This window comes from Xenopus laevis, chromosome 8S, assembly GCF_017654675.1.
Source record: "Xenopus laevis strain J_2021 chromosome 8S, Xenopus_laevis_v10.1, whole genome shotgun sequence".
Classification (NCBI taxonomy): Eukaryota; Metazoa; Chordata; class Amphibia; order Anura; family Pipidae; genus Xenopus; species Xenopus laevis.
The window spans coordinates 38,656,003-38,681,499 of NC_054386.1; the positions used below are offsets into that span (position 1 = coordinate 38,656,003).

The 25,497-nt window shown below is 41.1% G+C and overlaps 2 protein-coding genes across 6 annotated transcripts in view; one reads left to right on the top strand and one right to left on the bottom strand.

Annotated features, from left to right (window-relative positions):
* The window catches only part of pdzd4.S (PDZ domain containing 4 S homeolog), a 60,411-nt gene extending 35,082 nt beyond the window's left edge, over positions 1-25,329 (top strand). Inside the window, exons 2-8 of one of the 3 annotated variants that reach the window (XM_018232834.2) lie at positions 17,630-17,889; positions 19,686-19,776; positions 20,874-20,972; positions 21,228-21,290; positions 21,451-21,552; positions 21,938-22,048; positions 22,616-25,329. In XM_018232834.2, coding sequence (XP_018088323.1) covers positions 17,630-17,889; positions 19,686-19,776; positions 20,874-20,972; positions 21,228-21,290; positions 21,451-21,552; positions 21,938-22,048; positions 22,616-24,238 — 2,349 coding nt within the window. In that variant the 3' untranslated portion in view covers positions 24,239-25,329. The remainder of the gene's footprint in view (positions 1-17,629; positions 17,890-19,685; positions 19,777-20,873; positions 20,973-21,227; positions 21,291-21,450; positions 21,553-21,937; positions 22,049-22,615) is intronic. The other 2 variants (XM_041575352.1, XM_041575351.1) reach the window with 2 other exon arrangements.
* Positions 1-25,497, bottom strand: part of avpr2.S (arginine vasopressin receptor 2 (nephrogenic diabetes insipidus) S homeolog) — a 450,241-nt gene that overhangs the window by 418,237 nt on the left and 6,507 nt on the right. For all 3 annotated transcript variants that reach the window (XM_041575354.1, XM_041575355.1, XM_041575353.1), the window contains exon 2: positions 21,193-21,296. The gene's annotated coding sequence lies outside the window, so the exon portion shown is untranslated. The remainder of the gene's footprint in view (positions 1-21,192; positions 21,297-25,497) is intronic.

Genomic DNA, 25,497 nt, shown 5'->3' on the forward strand with positions numbered 1-25,497 from the left:
AAAAACTTCTCACTAGTTTTTTAAAACCATTTGCAACCAAATTCCTGTGCACATTTTTACTGTATTTATCAATAAATTTACTTGAAAAAATAAGGTGCAGAAAAAAGAAATCAAACTCATGAAAAAAACGTAATTTTCAGATTTGGCATGCAAAAATTCAGATTTTTTTCAGATTATCGCGCGAAAACCACAAATTATTCAAATTATTTATGAAATCCAGCACAGATCATGATATCTTCCAATTGTAAATGAGACATTTGCCATTGACTTCTACATGACCTTGGCAGGTTTGAGATGGAGTACTATTTGGACTTTTAGCAGCATTGGGGTTTAAAAAATCAGTATAAAACGTTGAGCATAAGCGCAGACATTTTATAGTACAGCCAAAGCAATAAGCACATTTCAGCTTTCTGTGCAACTGGTACTTACATGAACTCGATTGTGCTTCCAAATTTCTCAGTTCATGCCCAATGTCTTAGTTGCTTGTGACCTATTAAGAGTATGATTGGGTCACCTAATTTGGCAGGTATGGAGTAGGACTGTGCCATTATAGTCAAATGGGAAACATTTGCATCAGTCCTTGTGACCAAAACCAACAAGTCATGAAATTGGAATGCAGCATCTGATTGTTTGCATTAGTAGCTGGGCCAATTTAATATATTTTATGTACATCTCCCGCAACCTCATGTGACACAACCTACCATTGGTTAAAGGTTCTTAAAACATATCTTCAGCTATCAGGTAACCTCTCTATATAAAGCCCAGTCCCCAGATGCTACTGAATGAATGAACTTCCAACACTGGAGGATGCTAAAGTTGTAGACCAACAAGGTGATCATTGCTATGAAGGAACCATCTCTCCCACAGCCACAAACCAATATGTGCTATAACTGAAATCCCCATGATAATCCAATATTTATATACAGTGACACATTAGGCAGCCCATTACAGAGATTATACTTTATTCACATAATGCAATGCCCCAGCAGAGCTAACAATCTAATTTCCCTTCCATAACCACCTAAAGACAAACAATCAGTTTTATGAGAAGCCAGTAAACCACCCTTTGTGTTTTTGGAGTAGCAACAAAAATATAAAGGGAAAACAGTAATACTAGTAATATAAATGGTTCTTGCTGCTATATTGCCCCTTGGCTCATAAAGTTATACATAACTGGAGTCATTGCTGGCTCAATATTTACCTTGTTCTATGAGAAACCAGCTTGCACCCCTAATCTCAACCTTCAGCCTGGGTCCCACTACCAATGGCTTGGCATCCAAGTCTGTGCACCTAGGAGGTGAATGCTTCCACTAAAATGACCAGTTGTTTATCTCCTATAACCTGATTATTAGCAGTTCATTTACACATGCCTCTGGATGTAGCTAGCAGAAGGCAGCAATAATGTATACCAGCGTGGAAGGTCCAACATTTAATTTGGAGTAGTGACACATTCCGCTTGCCAAAAAGCAGAACATATTGCCTCTGTGGAGCAATGGGATTGTACTATTGATCATGACTTGTGCCCGCAAAGATCATAAAACATCTTTATTTACCTTGACCAAGCAACTCTGTCAGGGTAAATGAGCAGATCACCCATTCATCTGAGCATAATTGTTTCTTAATGATTTTTCCTCTCACTATGGACACCAAATTAGAAATGGAGTTGGACTGGCAGAATTAATTCCTGCTTTCTCCCCCACCCCTGGATGCAATTTTTGTTGCTAAGGGAAAAAGGAAGATATAATGGGAGTAGCCCATTGTCTATTCTGGCATTTTTCACAATTAATAAGAATACATGCACAGCACCCACAGTCAGCTTTAATGACCCATTCATTTATTCTGAACAGATAGAATGTGGCGATTGCAGAAAGCCTGACACCCACAGACAATGTAATATCCGGTTTTCTTTCTATTCATTCTGATATAATGGAGGGGCCCCCCAGGTGTTTCATTTAGAGGCACATTTCATTACTAACAGCAGTTTGATACTGAGAAACTACACTTCATTACATAGAAGATACAACCAATTAGTGGGCTATTATTTCCTTTAAGAGAACTGAAAATGATGAGGGTATATATAGCTCTCTGTATATAGAATTTTCGTAGTATATGGGTACATTATATGTGTGTGTGTGTATAAGGGTACACATGATGTGTAGCAACAAACCTGGGTGCAAGTACAAAAAAACAGCACTACTAGGATGTCGTGTGTGTGAGAAAAGGGGCTCTGGAACCACTAGCACAGTTGCAGATTCACAAATTTCCCAGCAGTCTGTTGAAAGAAGTCAGCATGAAAATTTGCATTCATTAAAGGGACTGTTCGCCTTTGAATTAACTTTTGGTATGATGTAGAGAGGGATCTTCAGAGACAATTTGCAATTGTTTTTTATTTTTATTATCTGTGGTTTCTGAGTTATTTAGATTTTCATTCAGCAGCTCTCGAGTTTGCAATTTTATAGGGGTCCAAATTACCCTAGCAACCATGCATTGATGTGAATAAGAAACTGGAGGATGAAAAGGAGAGGGCATAAGAAAAATAACAATAATTTTGCAGCCTTACAGATGATTAGTTTTTTTAGATGGGGTCAGTGACCCCCATTTAAAAACTGGAAAGAGCAAGGTAGATAAATCATAAACTATAGAAATGAAATAATTTAGATCAATTGAAAAACTTCTTAGATTTGACTATTCTATAACATACTAAAAGTTAACTACCCCGGTAAATCTAGTGTCAAATGGCTCTCCTATCTATATAGTTGCATTTGGTACTGCTCTCTCCCTCCTGCCTCCTGTTCTAATTCCAACACAGTGCAACCCTGTTGCTATGGCCACCTGCAAACCAGATGTTAGCTCCAGGGTTCATACAGTGTCCTGCATCAGTATCTGTGAAAAAAGCAGGGTGCACACATGATTCACACACCAAATAATGACAACTGAATTTAGAATTAATGTATTTGCTTGCCCAAAAGTATAAATCCCTGAAAAAAATGCAACTCTGCATTGGGTTTGTATTACCCTCCCAGTGCCTACATGGGTTTTCACGGAGAGAGTGGTGCTCCAGGGCTCCTCCTTCCAGATGGATTCCTGATTAAGTGGATCCTAGTGTGTGTGTGTGTGCGCGCCTATGCACAGATTGTAAGCTCCATTGGGAAGGGGCATGATATGAATGACTGAGCTGTTAAGCAGAGTGTAATATGTGGTCAGTGTAACTATCCACTTTATTTACAATTCTCAAATGTACACATGCTGCTTCCAAATAGTTAAAAGAGTCTTTGCTCTGATAGGTTCACTTTATTAACTTCTAAGCTATTATAGACAGACCATTCTAATGAACATTTCAGTTGGTCTGCAAGAATAATTTTGCATGTTTTTTTAAATGGTTAGCATTGTCATGTTTCATGTCTGCAATTGAGATGTCTGGATGTTGGACTTTCTGACCCCACTAACCAAAAAACAAATGCAAGGGCACATTATTATAGATACCTTATGTATTATTGCTTAACTTTCTTTTCAAACACTTTCCTATCCAGCTTCAAGTCGTAGCTTCCAAATAGCTGTTGAAATCCCAAGCCAAAGAGTTCAAAATGTTAACCATAAAGATCTTATCAGGTGTTATAAGGGGGTGGATTGAGAAATTTGAGGACCCGGAGCTAGATTTTCCTGATGTCAGTGAGCTCTTAAGCTGGCATGAACCACGTGTTAAAGTACTTTAGGTCAACACAAGGGCTACTATTTTCAATTACTTCTGTAACTATTAGCTCTTTTGAGCAGTACCACATGGTTTTTTGGTGAACTATTACTGGGAGTTGCAGGTCAACAGAGGGTGAAGATTTGACATCCCTTTCAGGTACTCAAATATCGGAATTTTCATAGAAAGAGAGAAAGAGTAGATCTCTGTCTTATTGCCACAGGAGAATTGTATCCTAAAGGGCCTCACAATTTTTCAGCACTCTGGACAGAGCCCTGGGTGTCAGCAGATTGGAAAGAGCACTGGGTGTTCGCACATTGGACAGAGCCCTGAGTGTCAGCACATTGGACAGAGCCCTAGGTGTCAGCACATTGGACAGAGTATTGGCTTTAGGAACCTTCTCATCAATTTGGCAATCCCCCCTGAGCACTCAATCTCTCACTGACCAGGACAGAATACTTTTTAATTGAAGGGGATTTCCATTAGTTCCATTTGGAAATTATAAGACCGCAAAAGAAAATTGCTCTAGTGCAATGATATTCCCAGGAAACACTAACCTTCATTTCACAGTGCCGCTGATAAATTACAGCAGTATTCTCTTAAGAGACATCCTTTCAACCTTTAGCTTTGCAAAGAGTCCTTGATTATTATGTTGGTTTTCGGTCTTTCGTCCACATTTTCAAAATTGCCAAAAAGCTTAAAGATAGGTTTTTTTTTTTATAAAACAAAAGGGTGATGCTGGTAAATACATCATGCACTAAAATACTATAATGTTGTTTTTCAACAGGTTGGGGAATTCGTTTTTTTCTTTCATAATATTATACTGTATATGTGCTTAAGCAATGACCAGGTCATATTGAGTAAAGTGTTCCTGATGGTATATCAAGTACAAGAAAGCTACTCCATGTGTGTATATCTCTATTATGTACTTGCTTTATGTTTGTGAAGCCAAAAAATTAAAGTGATTGAAGCCACTGGGTATGTGATGGCTGTACTAGATGGGTAGCTGGTTGTGTGTGGTGGGGTGTGTGGTGGGGTGTGCTGGTGATTGGATGGGGAAGCCACATATCCAAAGTAAGGGATTGTAGTTATTGGGTATGACTTGATAGCTATGTTAAATGGGTTGCTGGTTGGGGGTGGTGAAGAAATTTTGGGCCCCCAGGCTGGTGTTGGGAGCCACAAGTACAGACCTCTTTGGAACTTAAGGCGAGGGTCTACAGTACCATCGGGCCAAATTTTTATTCACCATAGCTCCTGGCAACTGTGTGTCAACTGGATACACTAAGGGTAGAGAAATATAATGTTTAATATATAACTGGAAGCCATTCCTGTAGCTATAATTTTAGCATGGTTTAGGCACCCGGCCTACATTTTGAAATTAAAGCTACAAATTCTTCAGACTTAGTGCTTGTGTTGGCATTAATATTATTATTATTGCCGTTTAAAGTAGTATGTTCTTTAAAGGGGAGAGGTTGTTGTACTTGGAACAACACTGTCCCCTGATTAAACAAGAGCCCTGTCATTTCTGGAAGAGGATTCCCTCAATGTTCTATCTTTAATATGTCAGTTGTTTAATTTATAACAAAATATTGGGATCATTGGCCATTGTTGGGAGCAAACTATCTAAAACCATTTAAATACAAGAAAGTCTTCTATAGTGCACTACAGGTTTCCAGCTACGACTGCAGTAAGGCTAAAGGTGGCCATACATTCTACAATTACTATCTTTCCCACAACCATTGGTCATATGAAAGATCTTTTGTCCACTCTACTGTCGTTAAGAGCTGAAACATCAGATATACGGGTAAAATCTGATGATTCAGCATTAACGTTATGATGTCCGATCAAACTTTTTTGTCCTGCCCAATCAACGAGACAACCGATATTAAAGGCTTTTTACCAATATCAGTTGTCTTGTCTCCTACCACACATACAAAGATCTTTTGTATGATAATATTGGTGCATCTATTGCCGCCTTTAGGTCGGAGGAGTGAAAATCCACCCTGTAATAATTATGTCTAGTGTAGGTCAATGGCCTGTGCTGCACATCAAACAGAAAGAGTGATGAGTGCAACACAAATACAATAATGTTACAGGGGGTCCCACATGAAGTCATGCCTTGACTATCCGAAGCTGTCCAACACTGAGCTACAGCCACCTAAATGTTTGCTGTCTCAAGCTCAAGCAGTGGTTGATTCAGTACAGTATAATATAGAAGTATAGGTTCTCTCTTTATAGAAGATTTTGGGCTTAGTCTATTATCTTGAGCAACATGGTGGCTCAGTGGTTATCACTTCTGTTAGTGTTGGGGCCCTAAGTCTGATTCCATCTGCCACCAGTTTATATGTTCACTCTGACTCTGAATTTCCCTCAAGTACTCGAATTTCCTCTGAAAATATATAGGCAGGTTAAGTGGCTACTGATGATATTGCACATAGTGTGTGAATGTAACAGGGAACATCAATAGTAAGCTCCATAGGGCAGGGATTGATGTGAATGATGACCGATCTCTTTAAAACACTGCTTTAATATTCCAGCTCTGTATAAATAAATGATAAAAATCTTGTGCCTAAGAGAAACAAAGGCACAACACATTTTATTCTCATTACAAGGCAGAAGCACAGCTTATTTCTTCTGTTATTAGGAAGAGGCTGTTCAGAACTCTCAGTCAATGTAATGAAGGTTAGTGCTGAATAGAATAGCTGATTGATGGTGTGAGGGGGGAGATTTCTGACCAAGATTAGTATGCTTGAGTGATGGTCCTATTCTTGCAGATGTCAGGAAAATGTCAGGCTTACAATACTGTCTAACCAAGAAAAAATTTAGTTCACCGGCCTGGTCCACACAGAGAAGAAAATGAATGTAGGAGGAGTGGGAAGAAAGATCAGTAACGTGCATCACATCGCCCTTTATTACTCTGCAGGTAGCACATAAGCAGCTATAGTAATAGTGGGGATAAGAGCTTCTGGGAATGGACTGTGGCTGTGGGATAGCAGGTATAGTAGAGAGAGATGGTGCCTATAGTAGTAGTGGGGATAATAGTCTCTGGAAAAGGAGTGTGGCTGTGAGATAGCAGGTAGTAGGGAGAGGTGGTGCCTAGAGTAGCAGTGGGATAGTTACACACAGTGTGTATAAGGCATGCAACTTCCTCCGCAAGGTAAGTAGAGACAGTCGGCAAATATACTTTACTGCTGATTTATGCCTATGAAGGTATTCATTCATTCAGGTCATGGTATATCTAGCAGAAGTACATTTAGAGAAACTGGACTTGCTGATAAATCATTGAAGATGTTTCACAACTCAACCGAGCAGGTTCTTCTGTTCAACTTGAAGAAGCTGAACTGAAGTTGAACTGAAGAAGCTGCTCCAATGAGTAGTGAAACGTCTTCAATGATTAATCAGCAAGTCCAGTTGCTCTAGATTTACATTTACTAGATTTACTGCTGACTTTTTAACCACCCTAACATGATGGTAAGGACACTTGCTTGGTGTAATCAGTATAAACATAAAACACGCTAAAATCAGAATTTGTTTTTATTGAAATACACTTAACCATAGATGTATATTGATATAAAAAGCAATGCAGTAATAAAAATACATTACACATTTTTATACACAACCTAAAACCATACCAAGCAATGCATTTAAGACAGGGGTCTGCACCATGATGACATTATTCCCATATTTCTAATAAAGGCAGATTGCTCTAATGCTTTTGGCTCATCATCCAGGTTGCTTCATTGTTAGCTGAGCATTAGCCTGCTGCGCCCTATTGGATTACAAGACAAACCTTAGTGATAAAACATACATGTCATTTCCTATCATTCTGCACTCGCTTCCCCCCCAGAGGATTCTCCTTTGTATCAGAGGTTTAGCGCTGGTAATGCTCTGAGCTACTCTATGTTACCCGCCCCTGTGCCACTTAAGCCTTTATTAGGGAACGTTAGTATTTCTATCACACACAGACATCTTCATTGTGAGAGAACGCTATCACATCTCCTGCTTATCCCTTAATGAAGCATTTCCGTAGCATACGTACCTAATTATAATTCAGTTCTCATGAACCGCAGTTGTCTACTGTATCTACATTTGGGCAGGCACACACTTTTGAGATTCTAGGAAATTTATACATTAGTACAGCGATTGTGGCTGCTATTAAACAGGGTCAGACTAGGCCCCGGTGAGTTCCAGTCCTTGTGGGCCCCACCCCACTCCCCTTTGCCTTGTCTTATTTTTGGTCCACGGTTTGGACGGAAGAAGAAGGTAGCCATGAGGTGGCTGGAGGGGGGGGGGGTTGTGGCTCAGGTAGTGGGGGCTGGAGGGGGATTTGCGATTGGGGCAGCCCAAGTCTCCAGCCCAGTTATACATTAAATGGCAGTGTGTTGGGGGTTTCCTTAATTGAGAAGCATAATATCATAATGTATTTGTGGATAGCAAGATGTCTAATTCCAGGCAGTGTCATTCTGTGGCTACTAAAACAAATAAAGTGCTGTCTTGCATAAAAAGGGCATTTTGCCTCTTTATAGGTCCCTGGTTAGGCATCGCCTGGAGTATGCGTTGCAGTTTTGGGCTTCAGTCCTTAAGTGGGATATAAATAAGCTGGAGAAAGTGCAGAGATGTGCAACTAAACTGGTTAGAAGGATGGAAGACTTACATTTTGAGGGTAGACTGTCAAGGTTGGGGTTGTTTTCAATGGAAAAAAAGAAGCTTGCGAGGGGACATGATTACACTTTAAAAGTACAATAGAGGACATTATAGACAAATAGCAGGGGACCTTTTTACCCATAAAGAGGATCACCGTACCAGAGGCCACCCCTTCAGACTGGAAGAAAATAACCATTAGAAGCAACGTAGGTGGGTCTTTGCAGTGAGGACAGTGCGATTGTGGAATGCCTGATGGATGTTGTTGTGATGGCTGATTCTATCGATGCTTTTAGGACTGGCTTGGATGTTTGCTCTTCTTAGACAAGCATTATATCATGGGCTATAGTGATACTAACAGTGATGGAATTACTGGGTGTGCGAGAAGTGGGACTACACCAGGGCCCACACCCCTTTTGGGGCCTGCCGGTAGTTCATGCAGACGCAAATCCTCTTCTGGAGGGGCCGCTGCATGGCCAGAACCCGCTCCCCGCACCGGGTAGTTACGTTATAGGATACTAAATTCTACATAGTGTTTGTGAGTGTATGGAGGGGTTGGTGTGTATATGTATGGATGCTGAGTTTCATTTGGAGGGGATAAACTTGATGGACTTACTGTACAACTTACTGTACATATGAAACTATATAATATATTACTTAGTTGTTATGTATATACATCTTTAACACATATTATTTGTAAAATATCACATTTCTTGTGCTAAGACACACAGCACAGTGACCACTGCCTCCAAAACAAATCTCTATTGCTGTTCATGGGAATGAAGTGAAAAACAGCACAGTGGGTCACTTTCCCTACAAAATGTCCATAATCATTAAGCATACATAAGTCTGCAGGCCCCTATATATATATATATATGGCTATGTTTCAGAACAAATGAGCAACTGTTGCATCGTCTGCCTTAAAAAAAAAAATCATTTAAAAAGATTTAGGGGTCCGTTTACTAAAGTGCGTTAAAAATATTCGCACAATTTATAGACAGAATTTTCGCCAAATATGTTATCGCCAGTTTACTAACCTGCGGTAAATATAAATTTGCGAATTTTCTTGCGCAAGAATAATTGTTCGCCAGTTATCGCATTCGCTGAAAATAACGCTACGTACATATTAACGCTTGGTTTACTAAACAGCGAAATGTGCTATAGACAAAATTAACGCCAGAATATTCGCAAACTTTTACCGCCATCTATGTACTGGCGTAAAAGTATTTTTTTCGCCAGAAAATTCTCAAGGGGCAGGAAATATCCCATAATAATGTTTTTTTTACCCATAATTCTTTGCTGACAGGAGACAGATCTGTAGCTATTGCTGACAGGGTGTTTTGGCTTCTGCTTCCATGTGGTGCAACAGCAGCAGTTTCAGCTCAGAGTCGTATTATTGGCAGCGGCATCACAGTCCAAGGATTCGTCAGCCTCTACGCTTTTTTGGTTTCATTGTGATTGGCTACATTAAACTGTGCATTTCTATGAAGCAAAGAGATTGACTGGTATGATTTCTTGTTCATATGATTCTATTGGCAGAAGGGTTTATATGATGCAGACATGTTTGATTGGTGTTACTCTGGTAATGTTGTTGGATGGTATAATCATCAGTCAATAAAGTTTATGAGTTTTGAAGATGCATTTCTGGCCATAAATGTCACAGTAAAAATTTGCCATAATAACCGCCATAAAACAAGACTATTTTATAGCATATATATTCGCAAAAACTTAATTTTTCGCCAGAAAATTCGCAACTCGCTAAAATTACCGCTAACGTAAGCTGGTTCCTTAACGTAGTTACCGCAAGTGATCGCAATGACTTCTGAGTGCATCGCTATTTAGTAAACTTAGTCGCTGCGAATATTCTGGCGTAAAAATATTCTCAGCGATAACATGCGGAAACTTAAAGTCAGATTTACCGCACTATAGTAAACGGACCCCTTAATCTGCAGTTCCTGCAGCGACCGTTATAGCACTTGACTACAAGTTTGATGTGAAAGAAGTGAACCTGAAGCTGTCCAATAATGTAAACCTTTAGTATGGTATAGAATGGCTTATTCTAAACAATGTTTATGGGTAAATTGTGGATTTTGGCTGGTCTGACTTTTTTAATTTAAAAATTCTGAAAAATTCACATAACCCCTCAAAGTTGACTCAAAGATGAACAACCCCTTTAACAGGAACTGAAGGGTGACAGGCTGGGAAATGGATAAGAAACATGGTCCAAAGCCCCACATAAAGATAACTCTAGTTCAAAACATCTCTGGAGCAGGGGGGTTTATTGTGTAGAATGCTGTAGAGAATGCTGGGGAATGTAGTTGTGAAGAGCTAGGGGGCAGGGATGAGAATCTGTCTTATGGCACAGAGCAGCCAAGGCCACACATACAGTAGCTCTGCCACTTTGCAGACGTGGCACGCTGGGCTAGAAATGAAGCCTGAAAATAATAGACAGGCTTTCCCCCCTTCATTCCCACCTTGACTGATATTTTTTCCCTCTTGCTCTCTTTTCTGTGAGCTCATTAAATCAGCCTGTCAGTGTTTCTCTTCCAGAGTCCTGAAGCTGTCACTGCTGCATGCTTTTCTTTCTATAATTACACCTGCAGAATAGCCCTATGGCTCTGTCGTCCGCTATACACCTAGTCCCGTATCCATACACCCCCTGCACCATCCCCCAACAAAATCTTCTCTGTGGCCTCCCGACTGTGTTTTTATTCCTTTAGCGTAGGCCCAGTTTCCATGGCAACAGCTGCTGCGTACCAATAAGGCACAATAAGCAAGTATAGCATTGATCTCTGGGATGCTGCTACTGTCGATAGGCTGTGCATCGTGATATGCCAGGCAGCAACATGTGCCCGGGGGTGCAGGAGAGAGAGGCACAGGACTGAACCATTGCCTTGTGTGCCGACATGGTGAAGGAGGAATCAGGGGTTACAGCATGATGCTCTATAACTGCACACTTATGAATCAGGGCTTCTCAGCAGTCATGTTTTGAGATTGTAATGCAACTAGAAAACTTGTAGATCTTGTAGATCTCAAAAGCAGAACATTGTCTACAAAAATATCCAGGGGCTCTCCACCAATGAGGCGAGTTGAAAAACTCTCTACAGGCGACAGTGCCAGGTTATAAGGGGCAGCAAAAAGCTGCACCAAATCTCCATTTTTTTAAACTGGAAATTCAACTTTACTAGTGTGAAAGAGCGCAATTGCACTCTCCGCACTAGTCTTGCGGCCCCCCCCCAGACAGGTAAGCGGGGAGGAGGGGTGGCTTTGCAGGAGCTGTCTGCAAGATTCCCATCATGACATAAACTGACTTGTTGATTGGATGCTGCTCCTTAAAGGGGGTCGTTCACCTTTGAGTTATCTTTTGGTATGACGTGGAGAGGGATATTCTGAGACAATTTGCAATTGGTTTTAATTTTTTATCATTTATGTTTTTTGAGTTATTTAGCTTTTTAATCTAATTGATAGGGTCCAAATTACCTCCATTCTCATGTGCAGTTGAGCAGAGCTGTGTGATGTAGCTACCTACCCTGTTGCTCTACTCTGCATTTTAATAGTAGGTACTCAGTGGTGTAAATATTTAGGAAGCAGACCCCCACAGTCACGTGGGGGGGCGGGGGGCCCGGACTATCTCCTCTATAGCCAACAAGAAAAAAATGCCTCCCCAGCCGCTCTCATCTGTGGCGGGATAGGGGGTGCAAGTCGGCATGGGGCAGGGAGTGGGTGGAGGTGGGATGGGAAATGGGTGGGAGGGTTGGGAACAGAGTGTTCTGGGCCTCTCTGATCTTTTTTGCAGGGGGGCCCAGAGCACTCTTGTTACATCACTGTAGGTACAGCAAAAATGCAGCAGTCATGGGAGTCCCCAGTGATGAAGTTTAGGACATGCCTGAAGGGGCCTTAGGGCTGTAACAAGGGTTTAGTTCTCCTTTAAAAACAGCAAGCAATAAGGAAGAATGAGGGCAGCCTGCCTGAGAATAATTGAGGCTTAACACTGCAAGGTAAAGCATCTTAAAGGGATCCTGTCATCGGAAAACATGTTTTTTTCAAAACGCATCAGTTAATAGTGCTACTCCAGCAGAATTCTGCACTGAAATCTATTTCTCAAAAGAGCAAACAGATCTTTTTATATTCAATTTTGAAATCTGACATGGGGCTAGATATTTTGTCAATATCCCAGCTACCCCTGATCATGTGACTTGTGCCTGCACTTTAGGAGAAAAATGCTTTCTGGTAGGCTGCTGTTTTTCCTTCTCAATGTAACTGAATGTGTACCTTCCCATTGTTCTTTTGTTTGGCTGCTGGGGGGGAAAGGGGAGGGGGTGATATCACTTCAACTTGCAGTACAGCAGTAAAGAGTGATTGTAGTTTATCAGAGCACAAGTCACATGACTTGGGGCAGCTGGGAAATTGACAATATGTCTAGCCCCATGTCAGATTTCAAAATTGAATTTAAAAAAAAACTGTTTGCTCTTTTGAGAAATGGATTTCAGTGCAGAATTCTGCTGGATCAGCACTATTAACTGATTCATTTTGAAAAAAAATGTTTTTCCCATGACAGTATCCCTTTAAGAAACAGGGATACAAAGAGAAAACAACAGGCAATTGTGGAATTGCAAAGAGAAGTAATAACAGCTGGGTTTATTCCCTTATAGAATGTAATCTTACAGCGCTGCGAAATATGTCTGCACTATATAAATACACGTTAATAATAATGATAATAATAAATCTTGTGCACAGCTCTATGGACGTTTGCTTTGTACATGTATAGCGGAAAGGCCGACACTGCAGGAATGCACCAGATGTCTGCATTTACTTTGCATATCAATCATGTGTGACAGGCAAGTTGCTGTACTCATTCAAAGCTTTGTACGGCTATAATCCCCCTCCACGTGTATATACTAAATTCAGCCTTATACAGTCTGCCCCTGTACTCACTGGTGGGCTGGGGAGCGTGCCTCTGGCACATACACAATCACTGCTCGCTCATCACGACAGCAATGCAATATTGATGTTGGTAATGTAGCGTTAAATAGGCATGAAAGCCCCGCACCCAACTCCATACTGGTTGTTAAAATTTCATGTATACAGTGGAGATATGACTGCAATGTTTCTGGCAAGAATTTCTCTTTAGAAGTTGAGATGATTCAGAATGCTAGGTCTCTGGGGCTTTTCAGATAAGGGATCTTTTTTATCTTAATTTTGATTTGCATACCTTAAGTCTAATAGAAATCTTGTAAACATTAAGTAAACTCAATAGTCTGGTTCTGTTTCCAATAAGGATTAATTATATCTTAGTTGGGATCAACTACAAGCTACTGTTTTATTATTACAGAGAAGGAAAAGGAAATAATTTTTACAAATCTTAATTTTCGATTAAATTGGTCTATAGGAGACAACCTTCCTGCAATTCAGAGCTCTCTGGATAATGGATCCCATGCCTGTATTAAATGACCAGTGATGATTTGGACTTTCACTGGCGAAATATCCCTGTTTCTGTACCATTTATTCTTCCTTATATAGTACTACTACTACTCTCTTGACTCCATCCCAGCCTAGTTCCAGTCTAGTTCCAGTCTAGTTCCAGCAGACAATCCAAGTTGCTATCACTCCATTCGAATCGTCCCCTTTCCTAACTTCCAATTGATTGGAGGCCCATTTAATTCTTTATAAATTCAATGTTACATTCTCAGTTCATTCTGCTTCTTCTACTCTAGTTTAGATGCAAATTCAGTTGCCCATTGATTCCTCTCCTTGTTATTGTTTAAGACTTGATGAGCTTGACTGCATAGAATTGACTGAGAAATCAATTAAACTATCTATACCATTGGCTCAGATGTGCAGATGTTCCAGCACTGGGGATTCAGATTAATGACATTGCTTGGTTCTTGATCCCTTGCAATCTGATTGCCACTGCCCATTATACTCTACCAAGCCCACCGTCACTACTGAAAAATGCAAGGGACAATATTCTCTAATTCTCTAAGAGACAATATTCTCTACCCTTATGTGCTACATACATTGCCTGGGTTAAGACAATTAGGTTATCTGCTTTATTGCTGTACTGTAAAGTTATAGATTGAAAAAAAAATGCATTTTAGCCATTATTTATAATTATGTACAAATCTTAAATTCGGTTCAGGATTTGAATGAATCAGAACCTTTTTTAGCAGGATTTGGATTTGAGTCCAAAAGCCTGGCAAACAGAACTGGAACCCTATAAAATCCAAAAATTGTGTGCATGCCTCGCGCCACCGGAGCGCCAGCATTTTCCAGCACAACCGAGGGTTTGGCTTTAGTTTGGTATTTGGCTGAATTCGTTAAGTGGGATTCATTTGAACGCTGAATTAAAGTGTTTGTTGCATCCCTTTTTATCATAACTGATTTCCTGTTGGTCAAAAGTTTACATACAAGTTTACAACTCTTTTAAACAGATTTTAAAAAAGATTCCAGAATGTGATTTAAGGACTTGTAGAAGCTTCTTAGTTGCCCAAAACTAACTAACTTATTTAAATCAGGGTTCACATGGATCTGATTTAAGAATCTACATTAGAGCCACTATCTGTTTGCCCTTGATTCCATGGGGAAAATCAAAGCATCTCAGCAACAAGTCCGGTTCCTCCTTAGAAACAATTATACTAAATATAAAATAACAGGCCACCATTACAAATTTTGAGGCCCTGCACAGGTTATTTATATGGGACCCCCATGGACACAACCACACAATACCAACAATTTTGTCCATGTCCTTTTATTTACTAGTTTATTAACTAGTAGGTAGGTAGGTTTTGTAGGACAAAAGTTTGTCCTTCTTGGGACTGATAAGCAGCTGCAATATATGTTCATGAAAAATGTCTTGCTCCCAAAAGATGTTGCTGTGGGGCCCAATAACTAGTCATTACCCTGTTGTTTATGTAGGAGACATAGACTCCAATAATTCCATAAAAGATTCAGAGATAAACAAGATGTTACTAACTATAATGAGTAGTTCTCTACACTGTGTCTGCTTAATATACAAGTTCTGTAAGCGTAAATTACCCAAGTATCTAGGGAAGTCAGGGCAGTTTTGGCATAAGTTACCTAAACTGCATCTGTTTTAATGCAACTACATACAGAACTTATGCAAACTGCTAAGTTAATGACATGGCTCCCCTTTCATCAAAGATTTCTCCAGGCCTGGGACAACAGTACCCCCTCTGCCCCCGATGGTGGCCCTGCACACGAACGTGTTTCAAATTAACTATGAACCAGTGTCGGACTTACTATACTCTATTCTTCCATTATTTAGACTCTTTTTTTTCCCATAAAGAAATAGGGAATAACCATGAAATATGCTAAATGGTTAGAGGGCCCACTGACACCTGGGCCCACCGGGGGTTTTCCTGCTATCCCAGTAGGCCCTCTTGCTTCTACCCATCTAGCATATTTCATGGTTATATAAGCTCAATAATGAAAGAATAAAGTATAGTAAGTAGATATAAAAGACAAGGATAATAAAGAGGTTGAGTGAGGAGAGGAGGAATAGTTTGGAAAGTGGGCCCACAGTCTAAGGTTTTCTGGTGGGCCCCTGGCATCCCAGTCCGGCACTGCTATGAACTATCCAAAAAGGTTCAAATGAACCCCAGGACAACAACACAGGAACTGGAGAAGGAGATTAGGTACCAAAGTATCAACATCCACCATCTGAGAGAACTTCACCACTGAAGGACCTAAGAGGCTGTCAAGCAAGAAGGCCCTACTCCTACTCTGGCATAAAAAAGGCAGACTGAAGTTTACAGATGATCACCAGGACTTTGAGCTTGCCTTTTGGAGGAAGATTCTCTGATCAGATTAAACAAAAATATTGTCCTATTGATCACTGGTATGTGCGGAGGAAGAAGGGTGAGCATTTACATTAAAACACCATCCCAAGAGTGAGGCATGGGCAGTAGTTTTTTTGCTGGACAAGAGACTGTTGCACTTGAGAAAATATGAGGGTTAAGTAGAAATTCAAGACATCAGCCAGATCACAACTTTGCCTTCCAGCATGACAATGATCCAAAGTAAAAAAACAAAAGTCTGAAAGACAACAAAGTGAAATTACTGGATTGGCCTGGACCTGAACCCCACTCTGAGCAATGGGTAAAGCTTCCAGCAGCATATTGCAAGAAGCTTGTAGAAGGCTCCGCTTAGCATTTGGTTAATGTAAGCAATGAATACAATGAATAGGTAATGCAACAGAATAGTAGCAAAGTGAATGGGAACTTGACCCACAGGAAATCGGATACCTATTGTATCTAAGAAGCTAAAATAAAATCTGCCCATGCGTTAACGTAAACAGTCTATTTGACTTAACGTAGGCAATACATGGTAACATGATAAAGTGTGAAGTTGAACATCTTTTGTGTAGGTGTATGTGACCTTTTGAACTGTATATTCCCGTTACTCCCTTCTGCATCCTCTTTTATAGTGGCCTCTTGTCTCCAGTGAGTTAATGGTCCATGGCAATCGTAATACATTGAAGATATCATCATAACGAGCAGGGAACAAAGAACAGTGCTGCCACAGCATTCCACCACCTTAATATAGGTTTTCTCTCTCATTTCCTGAGCACTTTCCCTTTAAAGGTTCAATGTTGCCTGTGTACTAATGAGATTGCTATATACAGTCTTACTGTTTCTTAACATAATGATTATTTTTTTAGCATGGCCCCTTGTAGAACCTGGAACATGTTTATGTTATTAGATTCAATTTGCAGGGGGGGACCAACTATGCAGTCTTTCTATACTAGTGTTTATGTTTCAGCACTGACTTGCTTTATCCTAGAATATATTACAACCTGGTACAGGGACACCACGGATCCCCGGATAATATACTCTGCATATTAAAAGTTGCTAAGATTTTGCCCAGTGATTTGAGTTAAATGTTTGAGCATTTTATTGTACAGCCTTGTAGTTCTGTACTAACAGGGGTTTTTGTAACAGCCAATGACAGGACTCCCAATATAGGGGGCCAATCTATCAACAAAAAGTAGCCAAGAGCTTATGCTAAAGGTGAGTCTGAAATGATTAACGGGAAATTATTTCATGGCAGAAGATAGCTATATAAAAGGTCACTCACAAGAAAAAGTGCAGGGGGTAATTGTGTATGATCGAGCAATACTAGAGCCTGGATCTGTCACATAGCCAAATCCCTAAGAACAGGGCTGCATCATGATCCAAGCTTGCCTGACCTGTGTGTACTGGAGGCACCTGCATATCACTATCGTAGGGGCAGAACATGGGGCAATGCTACAGAAAGGTGATTTCTCTATTCTTTCCACAGGTAAATGGGAGGGACCTGTCTCGCCTCTCACAGGAGCAGACATTGGAAACACTGCGTGCAAGTAAGGATCCCCTGCTCATCCAGGTGCTGAGACGCAGTCCACGTATGAAAGGATCGCTGGCAGCCTCTTCCCATGACCTGCACTTTGTGGACAATGGGACACAGACAGACATCACCTTTGAGCACATTATGACTATGGGCAAGACAAGGCCTCCCAGTCCCGCCATGGTGGTGCTGGAGCCATATGTACTCTCAGAGCTGTAAGTAGATTGTGAGAAATGTCCAAAACTACAGTTCCTCACACAACTTCCTTACGGGAAAGGTTTGTAAGATGGAGTCTGTAGCCACGTATACCCCAGCCTTTGTATGTAGATCTTCTCGCTTTCCTGTCTGGCTGCATCTTGGGTCAGCGGGACACCGGGAGAAAACCCAGTAGGCCCTGCCAGACTAAACCCACTCCTCATGTCTGCCTGAAACTGTGTGTTCCCTGACCTCCCTGTAGGCATGAAGAGAGAAGAGAAGGTAAATGCTGGTGGGGAGGTGTGTTGATGTGGCAGCCCCACTGAACACAGGCCCCTCATAGTCTAACACTGCCAGGATCTGCTCCCGTATGGGCACCTTTTGGGAAGTTCACCTTTAAAATGTGTATTCTATAAGTAAGATTTTTAAGTAAATGCTTTCTCTGGCAGAGCTCTAATTGGAAATATTTGGTTGCTAGGGTATCACTTACCTTAGTACCCAGTTTTGGAAAGAAAAATAGTACAAAATAATTTTGGATGTATTTGCTTTTTTGGGCTTTCAAAAGAGCAATTTGAATTTCAGGTTGGTAGTGGAAGGACAGAAAGGCAGATTATATAGAAACCACAAAAAGTAGACTGCATACTTTCTAAGACTCTCTGTGTGTACCACATACTGCCCCATTTAAGCTAAAACATTGTGTTAGAGTAAAGCTTCTGCACTGGCCCAGCCTCACAAGGGACCCCTTATCAGAAAATGAGCAAAAGCATGTCTAGGGACGCAGAGAATTCTTATTCAACAGCAGCTGAAGGTTGAATATCCCGGATTTATATTTTTAGCCACACAGCCTTATCTCATTTCTAATTGTGACACCGATTTAGCCAGGCTCATTTCTTCTAATTTTAGCTCTCTATTCTCCCGCAAGAATAACACATTATCTGAAACTTTGCTCAAGGCTCATTTTATAGATTCACCAGATATTAAGTTAATGAGGACATTTAGACTTGGAACCTCGCTTGTATCAGAACAGTCTTTAGGGATCATTTACAACCACAAATGCAACTGCACTTGAAAAATCCTATTGAATGTGCTCCATGCACTTCCATATAGCTGCACTTGGTGGTGCTGACTTAGGGCTCTTACACAAGAGTGTTTCTTGCTCCGTTCCCCTGTGGTCAGTTTTAAGGTATTCAACCACATGGGATCGCAGCAAAAAATGCATTCTATGCTGTACAATGAGACCGTACTCACACAGGTCCTTGTAAGCGCCACCTGTTTTCTGCACTTACAAGCGAGTATGAGTACAGACTCATTGAGAAGAACAGAATGCATCTCTTGCTGCGTTCCCATGAGATTGAATGCATTAAAACCACAGGGGAACGGAGCAAGAAACGCTTGCCCTTTCTCCTGATTTCTGCACAGTTGAACTTATTGTCATAGCGGAACCCTACTCCCATCAGCATCTAGCATTTAGAGTCCTGCATAGGATTGGGTACACGCAGAATACCGGCAATGTGATCAGGACTCGGCCGGATTATACTTGATGTGCCCATTGTGTGGGTGGCCGCAGGTACCCGATTCGATGCAGTGAGGTGGACTACAAGTAGCCAATCCTGGGATAAACTAAAGCGATCATGTGACGTCAATGCAGGTAGGCCTGCAATTGATGCTGCTTGTTTTACACATATTGGTCAGAATTACGGTTACAACAGTTCTATTGTACAGATATTTAGGGAAACCTATAGCACATACATCAATATAAACATTGCATGACAGATCAGACAACAGTCATGGGATGTCGGCTGCTCTTTGTTCCTAGGCCTCCGATTGGCAATGAGTATTATGACCAGGCTGAGTATATGGAAGGCGTACAGCCAGAAGCAGAGCGCACCGATGAACTGGAATACGAGGTTCTCTTTTCTTACAACATTATATCTGTATGTCCTTATTTACTTTTCATTTCATTTATTATTATAATCTTGCCCTCTCTCGTTATTTATCTCCTTGCAATTTAATTTGAACACAGATGAACTATATGCAAGATATTTTACTCCAAGAAACCAGAAAAGTTAGTTAGGTTGAGGTATATACGTAGGTTGCCGTTTTCAGTCACTGCTACTCATATTCTAGAGCAGGGATCCCCAACCTTTTGAACCTGTGAAAAACATTCACAAGTAAAAGGAGTTGAGGAGCAACACTAGCATAAAAAATGTTCTTGGGGTGCCAAATAAGTGCTGTGATTGGCCATTTAAAAGCCCCTGTGTGGATTGGCAGCCTAGAGGAGGCTCTGTTTGGCAGTACCTCTGTTTTTTATACAACCAAAACATGCCTCCAAGCCTGGAATTCAAAAATAAGCTTCTGCTTTGAGCCCACTGGGAGCAACATCCAAGGGATTGGAGAGCAACATGTTGCTCACGAGCTACTGGTTGGGGATCACTGTTCTAGAGTAAGGACATATTAATACTACCACCTGTTGCAACAAACGCCTAAAGTTCCACCTACCATAGATCAGTATATGGAAACTTTTCAAAAATTTGACAAAAACGGCCTCAATCTTCCTGATCAGATCCCATAGTAATATATAATGCCCTTACATGGAGTTTGAGATGCCATAACCTGGTGCCACCAGGAATGAGTTCTGAAGAACATGGGGCAGTAGACAGTAAAGGAATACTTCATGCATAGCATTAGCACAAACAACCCTTTCAGGTGGGACAGAGCCTATACACAGAGACACCAGAGGTACTACTATGGCCCTTTACCTCCTCATTTCTTTTATTTCTTCCAAGTCAGCATTTCATTTCTTCTTCAACATCTTTATGTTTTTTTTATCCCTGTTTTCCTTATTTTATTACCTTAATTTAACCCAGCCTGGTCTGTCATTCTGTCCCCCAATCACTTGGCCACACTGTCACCATTCTCTAAATGTCCCCGTATCTCAATGACTTTGTGTGTGTCCCTTTATCCTCCTTCTCCGTTGTGGGTTTCCCTTTCTCTCCTCCTTCAGGAAGTGGAGCTGTGCAAGTCTACTCACCAGGACAAGCTTGGGCTGACTGTGTGTTACCGCACAGATGATGAAGAGGACCTAGGGATATATGTGGGGGAGGTATGAAGGTTCTCAAAAAACAATTATCCCACCTCCATTGCCAATATCCTGAATATTCCCTGAGACATCTTCAATCATGCCATCTTCTTTTCTAGCAAGAGCTGATTTTGTATTTCCACTAAAGCACTGCATCAGGTCTATAGGATGATTCAACTGAAACATTCTACTTTATATGTAAAAACAATCATTAAATCTGTGGCCAACACAAGGCAAGGCTTACCTGAAGCTTTATTAATTTAATGTTCTGTCTGACAGGTGAACCCGAACAGCATTGCAGCCAGAGACGGACGGATAAGGGAAGGTGATCGTATTTTGCAGGTAATTCTGTAATAAAAAACATTGAAATATGGTCAAGACTAGGGTAGGTTAAACTCCTCTGAGTATTACCAGATTGACCAAAGCAAATATACAGAACTAATCTTGTGCCCAGTGATTCTATCTATTAGTGATCATAAACTAAGAGTTTCTTTGCTTTTAGATTAACGGAATGGATGTACAAAACAAAGAGGAAGCGGTGGCCATTCTAACGCAAGAGGAAAGCACAAATATTTCTTTGTTGGTTGCTCGTCCAGAGACCGAGGTGAGAAAATGGTAGAACTCAGGGAGTAGGATGTTTAAGCACTCAGCAATCACATCCCCTGAAAATGGGTATGTTTGACTACAAAAAGCAGTTGAACACAATTTGACATAGAACTGCACTGGCCAGGGGTGACATGGTTGCATATATAACACCTTTGATGACAGTGCCTTTTAACTAGAAATGGTGTATCCCCCATTTTGAGATGTAATAAAATATTCTTTACAGAGGACTGTTAAAAAAAACCTTAAAACGCATTTTACACTATGATGTTTCTAATACTCAGCATGAGTACCATGGCTAATGAATGGTTGAATGGATGAACAGATTAAAGTCAAGATGTAAAATTAGGCAGGCAAGTGACAAGATCTGCCCTGGCTTTTCCTAGATGGGAAGGCGATGGAAAGATAGTGATAGAGAGGATTTCCTGGATGATTTAGTTTCTGACAATGAGGAGGAACTACAAGCACAAAGGCTGAACTCCCCACCTCAGCAACAGGTAACAACAGCTGCATTTACACCTTTCCAAGCAAGATCACTTCTTATCATTCCATATTCCCTTTCATATTACTAAATGGCACAGGCTTTCCCCTTTATTGCAGTTTTGGTCTTGCTTACCCAGGGCCACCTCAACCAGTATCATCACTTGCATCCAATTATTCATTCAGAAGCCATCATTTCAGATATTGCCTTTTAAACAAAATTCTAATTTGCAGGTTTCATGTCCAGTCAACCCCCATATTGTTCTATCATCATTATACCAGATGCTCCAACTCTCACAAGCCTTTAAATCTTATGATCTTATGAAGTTTTATCATTTCTTGTTTTTGCTGTAAATTACATTGGCTATACTTTATTTTCCATAGTTGTCTACCTTTATTCTTAATTTGTGGGGAAAAAAGAATATATATCTAGAGTCTATAAATATTTCTCTTCTATTGCACAGAATTTTTAAGTCACAGTTTTTGCATCTCTGGACATCCCAGATTTTACAACCCTGATCATGCATTATAATAAGCTTGAATATTAACTCCTTTACTGATGTGATGTTTTCTTTTTTTCCTAGGCTGAGATTGAGGATGTTCAGGCCAGCCCCAAATCTCCCCGGCCTTTCCCTCACCCTGCAGGGCTAAGCAGGAGCCAGGAACTAGACAGTGGTGTGGGGCGGACAGATGAGAGTACTCGCAATGACGAAAGCTCTGAACATGACCTCTTGGGAGATGATCAAACAAGCAATGCCAACACTCCAGGAAGTCAACGTCGCCTGCGATTCCTTCGGGGTGACTCGCAGCACCCACTGCAATGCAGAGAATTCCATCACAGCCTAGATTCATTGCTGGCAGCAGATGGCTCAGCTCCTTACAATGAGATTCTTCCACCAGCAGCTGGGCTGACCGACGAAGAGTATGAAAGATACCGTGAGCTTTTGGAGATAACATGCCACCTAGAGAATGGTAACGGGCCTGCTTTCCTCTATGCTTCCCGCCAAGGTGGGCTAGACGTAAACCGCAATGAGAGTGTTCTTCGAGAAATGGCTGTGTTGGAGGAGGAGTTACGCCACCTGGAGTTCAAGTTCCGAAATGTTTTAAGGGCGCAAAAAATGCAACAACTTAGGGAGCGTTGCATGAAGGCTTGGCTTATGGAGGAAGAAGACAGTCTTTATGACTTTGGAGGAGGTACCGCGAACAGTGAAGCCTCCACAAAACTGCCAGATATCACTGAGTTGCCTGAGCGCTCAGACAAGGACAGCACCAGTGCATATAACACTGGGGAGAGCTGCAGAAGCACACCTCTCATGATGGAGCCTCCTTTGCCATTGGAGAGTCCAATTAGAAGGATTAATGACCCTAGCACTGCATCAGGTGCATTCTGCCAGCCAACAGAAGGTCACTGCTCCAATGCCAACATGAACAGACTGCATGCTAAAAATGTGCCACCCTATCCTGGAAGCCCTGAGCATGTACCTTCCAAATTCCGTTCACTTTGTCGTGAAGGCAGACACCCTTCAGAGGAAAGATTACGGAGGGGTACAAAACCTGTGACTGAGCTGGATAAAGGCAGCAGAGAAAGCAGTCCATATCTCAGCAGGCGCCAGCGTTCCCAAGGAGGGGACCGTTACCGTAGTTGCTTGCAGTTGGCACAACCAAGGAGCCTGGATGAGTTGGATGCTGACCCCACCTGTGGTAAAAGTATAGGGGCTTCACAGGGCACACAGTCCCAAGCAGAGCCACGCATGGAATGGAAAGTAAAAATCAGGAGCGATGGTACACGTTATGTTACCAAGCGCCCTGTGAGAGACCGCTTGCTGAAAGCCCGAGCAATGAAGATCAAAGAAGAGCGTAGTGGGATGACCACTGATGATGATGCTGTAAGTGAGATGAAGATGGGCCGCTACTGGAGCAAAGAGGATAGAAAAAGACATTTAATGAGAGCACGGGAGCAAAGGAAACGACGGGAATTCATGATGCAGAGCCGACTGGACTGCCTGCGAGAACAGCAACAACAACAAGGCTTAGAAGGCAAAGGGGAGATGAGCATTATTGCTCTGAGCCACCGTAAGACCATGAAGAAGCGCAACAAGAAGATACTGGACAACTGGATCACCATCCAAGAGATGTTGGCTCATGGGACTCGATCAGCAGATGGCAAGAGGGTCTATAACCCTCTTCTCTCTGTTACCACAGTGTGAGCTACATGGCAGAATGTATGATTACAGTCCTCTTTGCCAAATAAAAGGTTCTTTATGATTCATTGCCACTGTCCCTTCATGTTAACCTTTTCATGTTTCTTACACTCCACTTACAGTTCCATACACTCTCTAGAAACTTCTTCCTCTTGCATTCTGTTTTTGAAGGAGACCTCAGAAAAGTTAACACAGGGTGAACGCTCATACCAGCTTTTGTACATTTTTTGACTTGTAAAAGACTTTTTCAGCTTCTTTAAATCTTAAGCCTATACCTTCCAAACCACTTGATGGCATATGTATGTTATATGGGTTAAGTAGACAACATGGTCCATTCCTAGACAAGACTCTTTCTTAAATGGGACCCAGGCTTACATGGATTCCCAGCTTGGGCTGATGCTCCTCTAGAATGCCTCCATATGATACACAACAAGAGAATTCATGCCACTCTTCTTAATGAAAACAATTGTGACATCTCCAACTTGCTATATGTCATCCTTTGCCTGTTTGAAGAAATATGGTCATAACAATGTATGTATCTTACAGATGAATAACTGTCACCCCATGGATAAGAGCACATAAGACGACTGTGAGAACAGTTCTTTGATTTTTAATAAAGGACTATAGCACAAAGTCAGAGGTGGCTGTGGTATCTGGATACAAGACTTGCCTTCCTTATTAACCCTGCCCACCCCGTGCAGGCTCATGTCTTAGAAAACAATTGTCTGTTGTTATTTCCACTGTGATTGTGACCTCTGTTTGATTCTAATTCTTGTTGAGTTGCCACTCTATTGTTTGTCCTGGAATGTGTGATAAATGGAGAGGGCGATGCAAGTGAAACGTACAGTGCACTGACCCTTCACTCCTCTTATTTTTTCTCTTTTACATTTTAAAGCCTGTTGGTCTCTGATCCTTTCAAATTATTGATTTCCATAGAATCTTATATAGCTATGTGGGATGAACAACTACATTTTCCTACCTTGCAAATTTCTTTCTGTGTACTGCTTTAGAATAGGACAACTTGTCCTTAAAGAACATGGGAGATGTTATTTAAAAGCTTTCAAGGATTTTTTTTTATTAAAAGACAAAAAAAAGTTTCTATTTGGTTCAGTGAATCAATAAACTTTAAAGCCATAAGAGAACAAAATGTCCTTTGCAAAGGTCATGAAAACAAGTTTGCAAAAGCCAAACCAAGTTTTTAAAGAGCAAGTCTTACAAACAACTCCTTGCGCAGATTATTAACCTGTGGCGTTAGCATTGAACAT